Source organism: Chiloscyllium plagiosum, unplaced genomic scaffold (assembly GCF_037043375.1).
Source record: "Chiloscyllium plagiosum isolate Xiang-an unplaced genomic scaffold, Cpla_swu_hap1 HiC_scaffold_21, whole genome shotgun sequence".
In the NCBI taxonomy this organism is placed as follows: Eukaryota; Metazoa; Chordata; class Chondrichthyes; order Orectolobiformes; family Hemiscylliidae; genus Chiloscyllium; species Chiloscyllium plagiosum.
Window position 1 is genome coordinate 6,980,583 of NW_028270159.1, and position 12,666 is coordinate 6,993,248.

The 12,666-nt window shown below is 38.6% G+C and overlaps 1 protein-coding gene across 15 annotated transcripts in view; it reads right to left on the reverse strand.

The window, feature by feature from the left end:
• sptan1 (spectrin alpha, non-erythrocytic 1) overlaps positions 1–12,666 on the reverse strand; it is a 106,693-nt gene that overhangs the window by 820 nt on the left and 93,207 nt on the right. For 7 of the 15 annotated variants that reach the window (XM_043720583.2, XM_087998199.1, XM_087998200.1 and 4 more), the window contains 9 exons: positions 10,736–10,945; positions 9,918–10,214; positions 7,892–8,004; positions 6,639–6,656; positions 5,452–5,514; positions 1,812–1,866; positions 1,078–1,274; positions 585–638; positions 361–507 (listed from right to left, as the gene is read on the reverse strand). In XM_043720583.2, coding sequence (XP_043576518.2) covers positions 361–507; positions 585–638; positions 1,078–1,274; positions 1,812–1,866; positions 5,452–5,514; positions 6,639–6,656; positions 7,892–8,004; positions 9,918–10,214; positions 10,736–10,945 — 1,154 coding nt within the window. The remainder of the gene's footprint in view (positions 1–360; positions 508–584; positions 639–1,077; positions 1,275–1,811; positions 1,867–5,451; positions 5,515–6,638; positions 6,657–7,891; positions 8,005–9,917; positions 10,215–10,735; positions 10,946–12,666) is intronic. The other 8 variants (XM_043720590.2, XM_043720589.2, XM_043720587.2 and 5 more) reach the window with 2 other exon arrangements.

Here is a 12,666-nt window from a genome sequence, read left to right on the forward strand (position 1 = left end):
TACTTCATATAGTCATCCCTATACACACACGTCAGGATGTGCTGCTTGTACACAAGCTTCAAAAAGAAACTTCTTTCCCAAACCCATTATTTACGAGAGCCAAGGCAGTGTGTTGACTAGCTATTCTACAGTGGGATGTATCATCAAATTAGATACATTGCAGATAAACAACCAGGAGACAATCCTAGCCAATATTACATTTCAAACTGGGGCACCAATGTTCTTACTATTCCAGTGACCTGAACCCAAAAAACTTCACATTCTCAGCTTGAATCTGTCCTTTAAATCTTAACCATGCATACTGTCCTGGACAAACTAGCCAAACTCAGCCTTCTCTTTATACAAACATATTGGTCTCACCTGTTGGGATCAACGGCATCCAGAATAGCCTCAAATTCAGGGTCTGGTTCTCCTTCCTCTACCATCGGCAAGTCATAACCCAAGGAACGCAAACATGATTTGAATTCCTGATGGTTCAGACGTCCAGACTTGTCTTTATCAAAGTGCCTTGGGGGAATAAAACAAGTTATTGTACAATGGCAACCTAATACATAAAATCCTTCATCAAATATAAACTCACTTACTTGAACATCATACTGAATTCTTTAAGGGCTTCCTCGGTTACGCCTGTTGTGTTCCTATAAAATAAACAAATGCATCAACAGTGTTTCACAAATAATTTTCCAAATATATAGCTGATATACAAATGGAAAATTGGGGTGGTTTGGATAAAGTATGTACCTCACAGAACCTCTACCAAAATGATAAAATTCTACAGGGATTGCAGGAATAGGAGAGCAAGGGTATATGTACTTAAGTCATTGAAGGTTAAAAGGCACATTGAGAAAGTCTAATAAAAACCACAGTATTTCGTTCTGGTCATAGCATAAAAGGAAGCCATTCTATGATTCCAGCCTATAGAAATTGCAAACCAACAACAAAAGAAACAAAACAAAAAAAAAAAGAGATGAGAGGGAGCAGAACCTAATGGGCTAAGGTGCAAGATATTTTGGTTTAATCACTCGAGCACGAGTGATGTATGTTCCAATTGTGCACAGGTCCAGCTACTGGTGATACCTGGCCTGTATCTGTTGCTCCAAGTTATGCTGCATTCTCATTCCAAGTTGATCCAGTTGGTCCCATTGTTGTGCCAGTCCTACAGTGCTGTGCTCTGTGTATTTGTTGTCTAAGATCAAGGCTTCTTCCATAGCTGCTCCAAGATCTTCAATCTTTTTCAGCTGACTTCTCATTGCCCGAATCTCCTGATGCTTTCTCTGTGGTTGAATGGATGATGCAGTCAATTTTTTAAAAAAGTTAGCAAAGATAATTTCCATATCAAACATTTTCTCCATTATCATTCCTGAATCAATGATTCTGACAAGAATCAAACTGGCATGTTCAGTTTTCCTAAAACAGATGTTTCAGCTGCTTGACATTGAAGTGAATGCATCATCAGGTTTCACCACGTTGGATTTTGATTTTAAATGAATATGGTTTAAATTACATTCAACCCAAATTTTGAGTCATCAGTGACCATGTAAACAGTTTTCAAAGATAAACTGGTGATGAAACTACAATATAGTAGGAGCATATTTCCTGCAAATGGAATTATCTATTTAATCCCATTTCCTTTTTCCTATCCAGATTCCTTATAATCCTCAAAATACTTATCTAATTTAAATATTTTAAACAGCCCCGTGTGCTTTTTCTGTCTTTCCTCTAGTGATGTTCTGCAATTTTTATGTTAATAATTCACCAACTAAGCTTTCAATATTTGTCCTCTCAAAAACTGAATAAGAATGACGAATTACCTTTGTTGCCTCAAGCTGTGATTCAAGTGTTCCCGACTCCTCCACCATGCAAGACCTGAATCAGATTGAATACAATTAAACAATAATCAAATGGAAGAATTTGCTGTTGCTAGATTTTTTGGGCAGAGTTTGTTTCAAAAAGAAAAATTCCAGGTGAAGATTTCATGCTCACCAAAAGTGTGAACTACAATCAAAACCCAAGGCAGATTTTTTTTTAAAGCTAGGTAACCAAACTAATCAGACATGCCAGATTATTAAGAGAATTAAACAAACTATGGCAACAAGTATGAGTCCCTTCCACCCTTAAGAAATGAATATTTAATAGGTTTGCAACCTGTTCATTGTCTTAAAGCTAAATGCAGGTTATCTAAAATGACAGTGACCAATCATCTCAATGACAACATAATCCTAAATTTAGCATTCAGGACTCCGTCACTGCAGTTGAGAATTATTAAATCAATTTGGACCCTGAATAAAACTGTTCCTTTCCCCACAATCTAGGGCAGAAAAGAATATCTTCTCGAATTAAAAAAAAGCTTCAAAATATCATGTGCCCCTTGTCACATCTTAATGCAGTGTAGGTTGTATATGGACTGAGGTAACACTTTGATTCTGCTTTCAAACCCTCCTTTCTTGTTCCTCAGTTATGAATGTCTTATCTTAATGTTTCTGGGCATACTAAAGATTTTCAGCAATAGCGAAAAGCTTAACAGAACAACTCAGGAATCAACAACTGTAAACATATTCGAAGGGTTGTTAGATTATTAGTATATATAGATTGACTGTAGGCAAGTAGAAGGAGGATGATGTTCTAAGAGTTAATCTCATACTCATTCAATGATTACAGATAGAAATAATGCTACCAATTTAGGATGAATGGTCTTCTGAGTAAAGTTATGTTACATAGGATTCAATATATTCTTTCATTTAGAACACTTATATAGAAACAAAATTCCTCCATTTTATCCAGTTCCTAAATTCAGCTAAAGTGAGTGAATGGCAGTTGATTACTAGAATATTGTTTTGACCAACTGCAAATTACTTAGCCTACGAATCATAGAAGACGAAAAAAATCATATGGGAGAGAAAATAAGCTGAACATCTTTTTCTTAAAAAAAAATACACAAACACTTAGTTTTTGTCAGTATTTGTGAAATCTGGAGTTGATCTCAAGTCTACAAATTTGCTTTACCAGGCTACAACTCAACCAGATTCAACAGTTATTTCTTCATTAAATTAAAATTAAATTAAATTAAGCTAAATAAAATATTACATTCTGGCAACAAGCCTCATACAAGCCTAATGAGAATCAACAATTCTGTAAAAATAAATACATTGCTTTACAACTTAAAAGCAGTCTTCAACAAAATTAACAGAACATTGAGAGATTGATTTAAAACGTTTCTATGGTGTATAACCGACTTTACTGAATTTATGCGATGTTATTTTAACAAGAGAATCCACATGCTAGGAAACTACTTTTAAAGCTCATTTATAATTATGAGGTTCACGTTTTAGGACAGTACAGGACATTGGTTAGGCAATTTTTGGAATTCTGCACACAATTCTGGGTCTCCTTCCTAGCAGAAGTGTGTTTTGAAACTTGAAAGGGTTCAGAAAAGATTTACAAGGATGTTGCCAGAGTTGGAAGATTTGAGGTTGGGAGAGGTTGAAGAGGCTGGGGTTGTTTTCCCTCGAGCATCTAAGGTTGAGGGAGTGACCTTATTGCGGTTTATAAAATCATGAGGGGCATGGGTAGGATAAGTAGACAAAGTCTTTTCCCTGCGGTGGGGGAGTCCAGAACTAGAGGACATAGGTGTAGGGTGAGAGGAGAAAGATATGAAAGAGACCTAAGGGGCAAACTTCTTCACACAGGGGCGGTACGTATATGGAATGAGCTGCCAGAGGAAGTGGTGGAGGCTAGTACAATTACAACGTTTAAAAGACATCTGGAGGGGTATATGAACAGGAAGGGTTTGGACGGATATGGACCAAGTGCTGGCAAGTGGGACTAGAGTAGGTTGAGATATCTGGTCGGCATGGACGAGTTGGATCGAAGGGTCTGCTTCTGTGCTGTAGATCTCTGTGACTCTTTGACTGCAACATGTACATAGTGAACTGTTGTTTAAATGCATTAAAAATAAAGATGACGTTTGCTTCTATGATTTAAAGTAAATGTAGCCTACAAAGATAGGATTTAATCAGCAGTGCTTTCAGTATTTCTTTAAAGTAAATGTCTTAATATGATGTCTTGTTTTATCATCGTCAGCTGTTAACTGGTTAAAACTGCTTTTCAAATGTTATTGCCTTTAAAAAGGGGGTTTTAACAGTTCAGTAAAAATGTATTCGTATGTTAACAAAAGGTAGGATATGTACGCTCCCTTTGAAGTTGAAAGGTGTATATATATATAAAAAAAAACTTTAGAGCAACTACCAGTTTCAAAACAACCAACATGGCAAGACACCACATTGCTTCAAAAATATAAATCCAATAGTGCAGGCATTCAGAACCAACAGCTTTAATTGTTTGGTCTGTCCACAAGGCCTTGTCTCCAAGTGTTCAGTAAAGGCAAAGAATCACTAATAGATCCATAATCAACCCAATTCCATTGGATTTGCAGGACTCATAATCCATCAAAGGCACAAGTCTGCTTACATGGGGATTATTGTTTAGACTAAAAATTTTTTTAACATTTTAAAATGGTATTTTTAATAAAGCTTTAGTAAGATTAATCCAGGTCTAAAGTAACCAAGTTAGTAACTATACTAAACATCTTGAAGCTCAAACTGCATCATTCCAGGTTTTGAGCAATGATACAAATTAACCTTTACATCAAAAAGGCACAGAATGAAACTGCAGAGTGCTGACTTAGTTTTGAATCTCAGGTGGGACTTAAGAATCTGCCCTCAGTCTCTAGCAGTGCAAAAACAATCTGGGATGAACAAACCTTGAAACAAATTAAGTCTCATGGGGCACATTTCAGATTTGATGTCTGTTCAAATGGCACATGGGCTCTGGAAGCTATAAGCCATTAACAAGAACCTATTATTTTTCCCTTGATTTGGGCAGTGAACTGCATGAGCAAGGTAACAGGTTTAATCCCTGCTCTATGGTGAATTCACCCAACCTCAGCCAAGTGGTATTAGATGCTTTCCAAACTCACCTCAGCATTGATTTAAATCTCGATTCTTAGGGAGCTACTGCTGATTGTATTGTTTATGCATTCTTGGCAAGCACAAATTAGTTCTTGAAATACAATGCGTATAGTGGCTAGGGAACGTACGGACATGGGGATAATCATATTGATCAGTTGCAAGGTTTAGGGGTCTCCAGAAGCAGTAAATACCATCAGAAGAAAAGCAAGAAAAAAAACTTGTACACCCACACCAGGCCTCCATGAGACACAACCCAAGTTCAATCATCCCTCATTTCAGCAAGACAGCAACTAGAACCCATTGTTACCACATGCACTTACACCTTACAAAGCACACTATGTCTTTCATATACGTTTGTCCCTTGAATAATTTACTATGAAAGCTGTGAGTCAACGGCAGTGATGTTAGTAGTGTAGTCAAGCTCATTCAGATTTAAAGTGCATTACAAATAACACAGAAAAACCAGGAGGAAAGAAAGAAGAACCTTCCAGCCAGATCATCCCCAACTTCATACTGATACACATGAATGACGCGTCGATACGCTATACTAACAGGAAAAAGAAGAGGTGGTTGAAAAGTAAAGAATATAAAAACAAGCTCTGAACCAAAGAATGCTAAAATATAACTTTTGCTTGCTCATGCTGTAAAATCATGAGGCTTTGACTCAAAAAAACCCAGTAATATCATACAGTCTGCAGAGTCTGCACACAATCATAATACTTTAATGTTCATCTTCATTCTGTTCTAGTCTAAGTCCCATTCACTCACCACCTTATATTATTTGGGCCAGACTTCCAACCCCCGATTCCCAAACTCCTGGTTAAAATTTGCACACAGAACATAAATTTACAAATCAGGAATGGGACTTTTCAGAGATAAGCCGTAAGGTGTCAAGTTTCAAAGGGTTGCCAAGATTGTGGAAATATTCAGGCAATATATGGCAACTTATAGACTCAACTATTCCTTTCAGCACTATCAAAAATTTCTACAATCCATCATTTACCCAGCACATTGGAAAACGGGACATGACTAATATCTTGCAACTTTTAGTCCTGAGTTCCCAAGTTCATTCTCCCCCAAAGGAAATGCTGAAAATAACAAGCAGCAATCATAGAGAAAGAAACAGAATTAACATTTCAGACTGATAATCAATCCTGATGAAAGGCCATCAACCAGAAATACTAACAGTTTTTTCTCCACAGGTGCTGTCTGCTAGTGATTCCAGCACTACTTAAACTTTTATTCCACATTTCCAGTGTACACAGTATGCAGCTTTTTTAAAAATCAATATTCATATACATGCTCATTAACAATTACAGAATTTAATTCATGATTCTCAAGAGGAAATTAGTATTTTCATCTTCCAATGTCACTTAAAATAAATTTATTTGTAATAACCATTTGAGGAGTTTATTAAAAAGACTGCTGAAAGTCTCTTTTGTTTGGAAGAACAGTCAAGAGGAACGGATTATTTTTACTGATTGAAATTGACATTTATACTTGTGTACGGCTTGTGGAGTAGTGAAGCTTGATTTTCAGTACACGCCTGCCAGTCATAACACCCGCCACCCATCAAACCATAATTCAAGAGAGAGTGAACAAATAAAAGACTGCAGCAAGATTGAGGCAGATGAGATCACAGCAAAGTACAAAACAAAAGGCAATATTAACCCATCCAGTAGGTATGTCCTGTTGAGAGCATCCAAGCATCAGGCAGGAGAGGAGAAGAAATTCCAAATGGCGCAAAGAGAGGAGAGAACAACAAAATTCGTTAATCAGCATCAAACTAAGTCCATCAAAATGCAACATACATCAGTAACCATCACTTCAAAGACATGTCAGTTACATTACTGAGCAAAGACATTTAATAAAAAAAGTTACTAGCATTTTAGAAGCTAGAAAGACTTTTTTCCATGCAAAAAGACTGTTTGAAATCAGAATACATTATTACCACAAGTGAAGCAGAGTCAACCACAACATTTAAGCAGGAATGAAAGAAATGACGAGAAGGCTCAGGGTAAGAGCAGGGAGATAAGAGTACACAGTTCCATGTGGAGCTAGCACAGACACTGGTACTTCACAGGGACAAAGCACCACAGCATCTCATTCACCATGACCAAAATAAATCCCATAATTATTTTTAAAACATGAATATTTAAGAACAAAAACTTTATAAAGTGCCAGGGTAAAAAAAAAAATTGCTGTTTCATCCCTGACTGAGAATGAGCCAAAAAGACTCACCCAAGGCAACGATGAGTTCCTACAACTGGCTTTGTCAAGTAAAAAAAGGATAAGAGGGAGTTCCAGCTAGTACCTCATTGTTTAAAAGTGCATCAGTGCTGCTAGCAGTCAAGGTCTGGATCATACTCCATTCTTGCGCCAAGTTGTCAAGATGCTTATTAGCAGTCACTGGCCTGTCTTAATTTGTGAACTTAACAGAATGACTGGTGATTCCATACATAGGAACAGAAGGTGGCCATTCAACCAAATAATCTGTCCCCGTCATTCAATTAATTAATGGCTGTTCTGTATCATAATTTCATCTGTTCATCTTGGTTTTTACAACCTGTACAATGGTTACCAAGAAGAAACTATTGGCCAGTTTTGAAATTTGTAATTGATATCCAGCCTCAGCAGCATTTTGGGGAAAGAGGGAATTTCGGATTTCCATCACCCTTCTGAAGTATTTCTTGATATTGTTCCTGAATAGCTAAACTCTAATTGTAATGTTCTGATAGCCCCTTGCTCTCAACAGAGGAATAGTTTCTGATATGTGAGATAATACAAGCCTAATCTTTGCAATCTATCCACAGAGTTTAGTCCTTTTAACCCCAGTAGCCTAGCTTGATGTCCCAAACATAATATATGCTCAAAATGTAATCACCACTCCGAATTCTGTGCGCTATGCTTTAGGGACACTTCACCTGGTTTCTTGTAGCCACTGATGAAAAGCATTTGCATGTTGTGCAAATTCCTGACGTAATTTATCATTCTCTTCCTGGCGTCTCTGTTCCTTCTGCAATTCCAGTTCTCGTTCCTGTCAAGTAATGGATTAAGCACTTTAGTGCTACATCAGAGAGCAACTAAACATAACGCAAGAATTTACCATTTGTCAAAATCCTAACTAAAACAAAGCTGAGAAAAGACCATTCTACAACATTCCCCATCTCAAATGACAGACCAGTTTTAAGATAGTTCACACACTATACTGCACAAACAAAAAGGGCATTGAATAAACTGCTGTGGTGCAGACTGGTGAATCCAATCAGCATTGCAAAATGAGAAGGAGCAGGCTGATTGAAGTGCTAAAAAAAAAGGTTCAGAAGAGACTGTTGACATTGCATCTGAACTACTGAAAGTTATAGATGCTGGACAGAATCAGAGTTGTACAGCACGGAAACAGACCCTTCAGTCCAACTCATCAATGATGACCAGATATCCTAAATCAATCTCATTCCATTGGCCAGCATTTGGCCCAGATCTCTCTAAACCCTTCCTGTTCATGTCCATCCAGAGGCCTTATAGACGTTATAATTGTACCAGTCTCCACCACTTCCTTTGGCAGCTCATTCCATACACAGACCATCCTCTGCATGAAAAGGTTGCCCCTTAGGTCCCATTTAAATCTTTATCCTCTCACCTTAAACCTTTGCCCCCTAGTTTTGGACTTCCCTTCCCTGGGACAAAGACCTTGTCTATTCACCCTATCCATTTCACTCATGATTCTATAAACTTCTGTAAAAGGTCACCCCTCAGCCTCCGACATTCGGGGAAAATAGCCCCAGCCTATTCAGCCTCTCGTGAAAACTCAAATCATCCAGCCCCAGCACATTTTTGGAAATCTTTTCTGAACTCTTTCAAGTTTCTCAACACCTTTTCTATAGCAGAGAGACCAGAACTGAACGCACTGTAGTCTAACCAATGTCCTGGACAGACACAACATGACATCCTAACTCAATGCACTGACCAACAAAGGCAAGTATACCAATGCCTTATTCACTACTGTCTGCCTGCAACTCCATTTTCAAGGAGCTGTGAACCTGTACCGATTGTTTGAAAAACATTTCAAACAAGGTTCTGCACAGTAACTTCAATTCAAACATCAGAATTGACCTTGTATTGCATTAACAACATCCTGAATGTATATGGATGTTTGAATGGATTTACTATTGTAAATTTTACTGTAGAATTCTTTGACTTTCTGAAAAAATAATGGGAATTTTAATGTCTGGAAGCCCACTTTTGAATGGATAGCCCAATGTGTGCTAATCTGTGGAACGATAGTGATGTATAGTTCCACATTTGTGCCTACCATCTCCTATACAAGCACGTGTCTACCAAGGAGGAAGAATGCCTCATCTTCCACCTTGGGACCCTGCAACCACACAGCATGTGTGTTGATTTCACTAGTTTCCAGTCCTCCTCCCCCCTCATTCCAGATCCAATCCTCCAAATCAGCACCGCCCTCTTGAACTGGCCCACCTGTCCACCTTCCTTCCCACATATCCGCTCCACTCTATCATCATCACCCTCCACCTGCATCTACCTCTCGCCTTCCAAGCTACCTTCCACTAGCTGCATCCGCCCTTCCTATTTATCTGTCAGCCCCCTTCCCTACCCCATATTCCTGCTCCTCAGATGCTGCTTGACCTGCTGTGCTTTGCCAGTGCCACACTTTTCAACTACCATCATGCCACCAGTTTGAAGGAGTGAAACTCAGTCTTGAAACTATCCCACAGGGAAGTATGAGTCAAGTCAGCAATCTCCCAAGCTTCAGCTGCAGACTTTATAGCAGTCGATTGCCACAGAATGTTATTAGCAGAAAGATAAAAGGAAGTCATCTTAGCTGGGAAAAGTGGAGAGTTTCATGTTAGGGAGCAAGTGAGGGGAAATTAGTGACTTATTGTATAATCCACTCATTTGTTTATATGCTAAAAGAACAAGTCTCACCTTGATGATTTTCTGCAAGTTCCTCCAAGTCTCCTCTAGAGCTTCCATAGTAAACCAGGTGTAGGGGTTAGAGATCATCCGATAGCTCTTAATCTGGTGATCAAGCTCAGCCAGCTGATTAAAGTCAGTCTGAGCCGAGCTCAAGGATGAGCGGAAAGCCTCGTGAGCCTCGCGCAGAGCCCTGATCTCCTCCAGAGAGTTGCAACGCACAGGATCTGTAAGGTCTTCCTCTGCATTCTCAAACCAACTGTTAAATGCTGAGGCTTTCTTTGCAAAGGTCAAGAAGAGATCTTCAAGCTGTGGGAAAGAATGAACTAGAGTTCAATAATAGCAGTAAATAAATCATGGGACATGGGCACACAGGCAAGGAAAGCATTTATTGCTTATGAAGAGGTGATGATGAGCCACCTCTGTGAATTGTTGCAGTATGTATGTGAAAGCACATAACCCTGTTAGATAAGAGATGCCAGAATTTTAACTCAGTGGCAATAAAGGAATGGTAAAACATCTCCAAGTCAGGATAACGTGTGGCTTGGAGGGGAACTTGCAAGTGGCTGAGTTCCTACTTGCCTACTGCTTATGGATTTGGGAGGAGCTACCAAACAAAGTTTGGCCTGTTGCTCCACTGACCTGTGAATAAATGGTCCACAGTGCAGACACACTGCAGCGGAGGACAGAATACATGTTTGAGGTTTCTTCCATAGTATACATACATACAAACAAACACCTACAATCTGCTTTTATTGCAAAATAGAATAAACTACAGAAAGATAGATCAGCTGCTTAATAAGCAGTAATTTAATTTTAGATTGGCTTACTTTTCTGAAATGCTCCTGTGCTTCAAGCAATTTCTTCTTCCTTTCACCAGAATTGGTCAAAAGCTGATTCCACCTTTTCATCAACGAAGCATGACGAGCTTCAATAGCTTTAGATTGAATGTGTTTTGCTGCCAGTAACTGATCTTTTAATGCTGTAATATTAGTGATCCCCTCCTGTTGGAAAGCCTGCAGTCCGGCATCAAATGTTTCCTGTTAAGACAAAACAAAAAGGTTTAATTTCTACCATGTGAATTAGTTTAAGGCAGGGCCTGTGGATACAGTGTTGCCAAAATCTATGGGAGAAGCATGTCAACCCATGCATTCTGAGTCTTGTCGTTATCTCAGTAGGAACCGATAGAGTTTTGCATTTAGTTTTTTTAAGAACCAAAAGCCCTTGTATTTTCTAAACAAGTGATGCCACAAGAAAGATTTTTACTACGCAAAGATCAAAAGAACATAAATACTAATAAACACAATCTTAAATAATCAGTTATGTTAGAGATATTGAAAGTACACTGAAATTGGTTACTTCAAATTTAAACTGAACTCCTTGCATGACATTTCTTTCTATACCAATTAGACTTGTACCCTCAATAAACTCAAGTCAGATGCTTAACAAAAAGTGGAAGATTAATCACTGTTCAGAGTACTGTTTCATTTGAAAAAAATTCGTTTACAGGCTCAGATTTCTGGGACATTCTATTTACTTTCGGAAAAGTTGTCTCTTCAAGTTCTCTCCAATTGTCCAACAGTTACAGAATTCCCATTCAATAAGGACATCGGAGGTCTTCACTGCAGCCATCTTGAATAAGCGATTTCTTGGTTCTAATATTCCTTGACTATGGAATCTTCCATCTAAGACTTGTGCTCTCACTCCTTCCTCAACTTGGCTATTAAAGTCCAATTCACTGTTCTAGAATTTTAACCTTTTTAAAGTCAACACTAAATTTTAACTGAATTTTATTTAAGAGATATTTTTCTGTAGCCAGCTTGTTCCAAAACTATAAAGTCAAATAAATTAAAATCTTGCTTGAATATTAACTCCATCCACAATTTAATCAGCCAAAATTAACTTCTTGTTCTTTACCTAATCTAGCAGACTTGGTTAAATGATCGAGTAAACCCTTGCTCTACCATAACCCATCTTTCAGAGAAACCTAGTTCTTAAAGGGACCACCCCAAAAGCAGAAATATAATAGAGTATGGGAAATAATTAAACTGATACATGCTGCTGAGTGGCACTAACGACCTGGAGGCAGAGGGTACAGGGTTAAAGATAAAAGGAACTAATTTAAAATGAGGCCTTTCCCAAGCTGCTCTCTCTCTCTCATGGCCAATCAGACTGGTAGCAAGTTTTTACATGTGACAGATTAAGTAGAGAAATTATTCCCATTGGTGACAGAAACGAATACCTGGAGGCGCAAATGTAAAGATAACTGACAAAAAGAGCAATGTCAATACGAAGAAAAACATTTTCAGACAGAGTGATTAGAATCTGAAATTCACATTTTAGATTACATGACAGTGTGGAAACAGGCCCTTCGGCCCAACAAGTCCACACCGCTCCGCCAAAGCGCAAAACACCCATACCCCGACATTTACCCCTTACCTAACACTAGGGGCAATTTAGCATGGCCAATTCACCTGACCTGCACATCTTTGAACTGTGGGAGGAAACCGGAGCACCCGGAGGAAACCCACGCAGACACGGGGAGAATGTGCAAACTCCACACAGTCAGTCACCTGAGGCGGGAATTGAACCCGGGTCTCTGGCGCTGTGAGGCAGCAGTGCTAACCACTGTGCCACACATTGTCGCACCATTGTAGATGCACATTTCATTGGAGGCAGTCAAGAGGAAATTGGACTACTACCTGAAAAGAAAGATTACACAAGAATATGGGGAGGTGGAGGGAGTGGCACTAAATGAATT